At 39.2% G+C, this 1,844-nt stretch overlaps 1 protein-coding gene across 1 annotated transcript in view; it reads right to left on the minus strand.

Moving 5' to 3' along the window:
- Positions 1-1,422: 1,422 nt before the first annotated feature.
- BDZ99DRAFT_57412 (uncharacterized protein) overlaps positions 1,423-1,844 on the minus strand; it is a 2,358-nt gene continuing 1,936 nt past the window's right edge. Inside the window, exon 2 of the mRNA XM_033728348.1 lies at positions 1,423-1,842. Within this exon, the coding sequence (XP_033575490.1) occupies positions 1,729-1,842 (114 nt within the window). The 3' untranslated portion in view covers positions 1,423-1,728. The remainder of the gene's footprint in view (positions 1,843-1,844) is intronic.

Genomic DNA, 1,844 nt, shown 5'->3' on the forward strand with positions numbered 1-1,844 from the left:
ATCGACAGAATCCTCTGTACAAGAACCTCTTCTTGTACAGGTGTAAGACGGCGATTTTTGGAGATAGCACCGCGTTGTGGAGGAATACCACGGGCGCGACGCGTAACCGTCTTTCTGGGCACATCGTATAGTTTCTCAACGCCTCGGAAGGATGTAATTTGGCCGGTCTTGTAGGCTTGAACGCCTAGAATAACTCTGCCTTATTAAAAGATGGCTTCTTGTTGTTGTGGTGCTGCCATTGGGGTGGTTGTTGGACGACGCGTCGCGTGTTAAGTTGGGTGGGCCACTAGCTTGTGCGGGCCACTAACTTGTGGATTACGTTATAGAAGTGTCTATTACTAATAAAAGTTCTAAAATTTAGTCTAAAAATAATTATAGTAAAAAAATAGAGCTTTCTAGAAAAAAAAATTAAAGCGAACTAGCTTATACTTTAGAAGTTATATAGAGTATAAATAAAAATATAGCAAATATCCGCTAGCTAGTAAAACATTTTAAAAGAAGTATAAAGTTATCTAATTAGTATATAGGTATAGAATATCGTAATAGTAAAGCAATTATTTTATTTATTTAATATACTTATTTTTTAAATTGCTTTTATAACTTTATATTATCTAGCGTCTTTTTTTATATAGCGGAAAACCTTCTATACCGGAATAAATCTATTATTTAGGTATTCTAACTTTTTCCCTCGTAATTCTATCGACTTATAGTTAGTGCGCTGTAATTATTTAGCTATTTCTACTTAGGAAACTAGTATATAGCCTAAAAAATACAACGCTTTTAATTATACTATCGATTATTCCTTTTAGAGTATCTAGAACTATATTAGCGTTGTATTTCTACTATACTATAACTATTTATAATATTTTTAACTTCGGAGTATTAAATAAGTAGTTCTATAATAAAAAAAGATAATTCTAAGCTTTAAAGATACTTAACCCTAAAAAGTATACGCTCCGGATTTATCCGTGCGAAGGGGTCTAAAGTATGTCTTAGTATAAGGCTTAAGCGCGCTTACGTGGTGCGGTATTAGATATCTAGCTAGCTGTAATGTATTTTACGCTATGCCAAACTAATGCGAGTGTAGCGCGCAAAACGACCCCGCACGCTCTACGTGATAACCAGGATGTAATTTGCTTACGTCAATTAAGCGAAGCCTAACTAGCCTGTGGCTATGCCCCGCAGCCTTGCGATCCAATACACCTTTGGCTATGCATCCGGTTAACCAACTTAACTCTTTAAGAACAGCTAACTTACAGATCTCGCCACCTTACAAAAGTGTGACCAGTGCGGGTCGGCACCCTCTATGCTAGTGTTATCGATGCGTTTGTCTGCCCTAAAAGATATAAGCGCATTTGTCTTGTTGCTTGCAAGTTCGCCTTCCGCAGTCTAATGGATGCATGTTAGTCTTGCCGCGCCACACTGTAGGCTGTGCTATTAGCCGCACCCCTTTACACTTCTGTGTGATTCGGACGTTCCACGAGAGTTATGGTGCGGGCCGGCTACCCTCGACGTGTAGTGTCAAATCACTTTTAATACTATATATTAATTAATAGCTACAGGCATGCTTCCAAGATAAACTAGTTTGCATTCGCACTAATTTCGTATTCTTAAAAGATCGCATAGCTCTAAGTACCTAGCTCTAGGTTATCCATCTGCCACATGTTTAGAGAATTGAGCGAAGACTCCGTATTAGGATGTAGGGGTCCAAGGATCTTTCCCTGTAGCTCAACGCACTTTTTCATTAGTAAGATAGCCTCTGTATTTTGGCTCTGGGACTTCCACGTATGCGCCAGGTTGGCCATGCTGGTCAGCGTGGAAGGATGCTCGTCCCCAAGCACCCT

This window comes from Mytilinidion resinicola (assembly GCF_010093595.1).
Source record: "Mytilinidion resinicola strain CBS 304.34 unplaced genomic scaffold BDZ99scaffold_12, whole genome shotgun sequence".
Taxonomy (NCBI): Eukaryota; Fungi; Ascomycota; class Dothideomycetes; order Mytilinidiales; family Mytilinidiaceae; genus Mytilinidion; species Mytilinidion resinicola.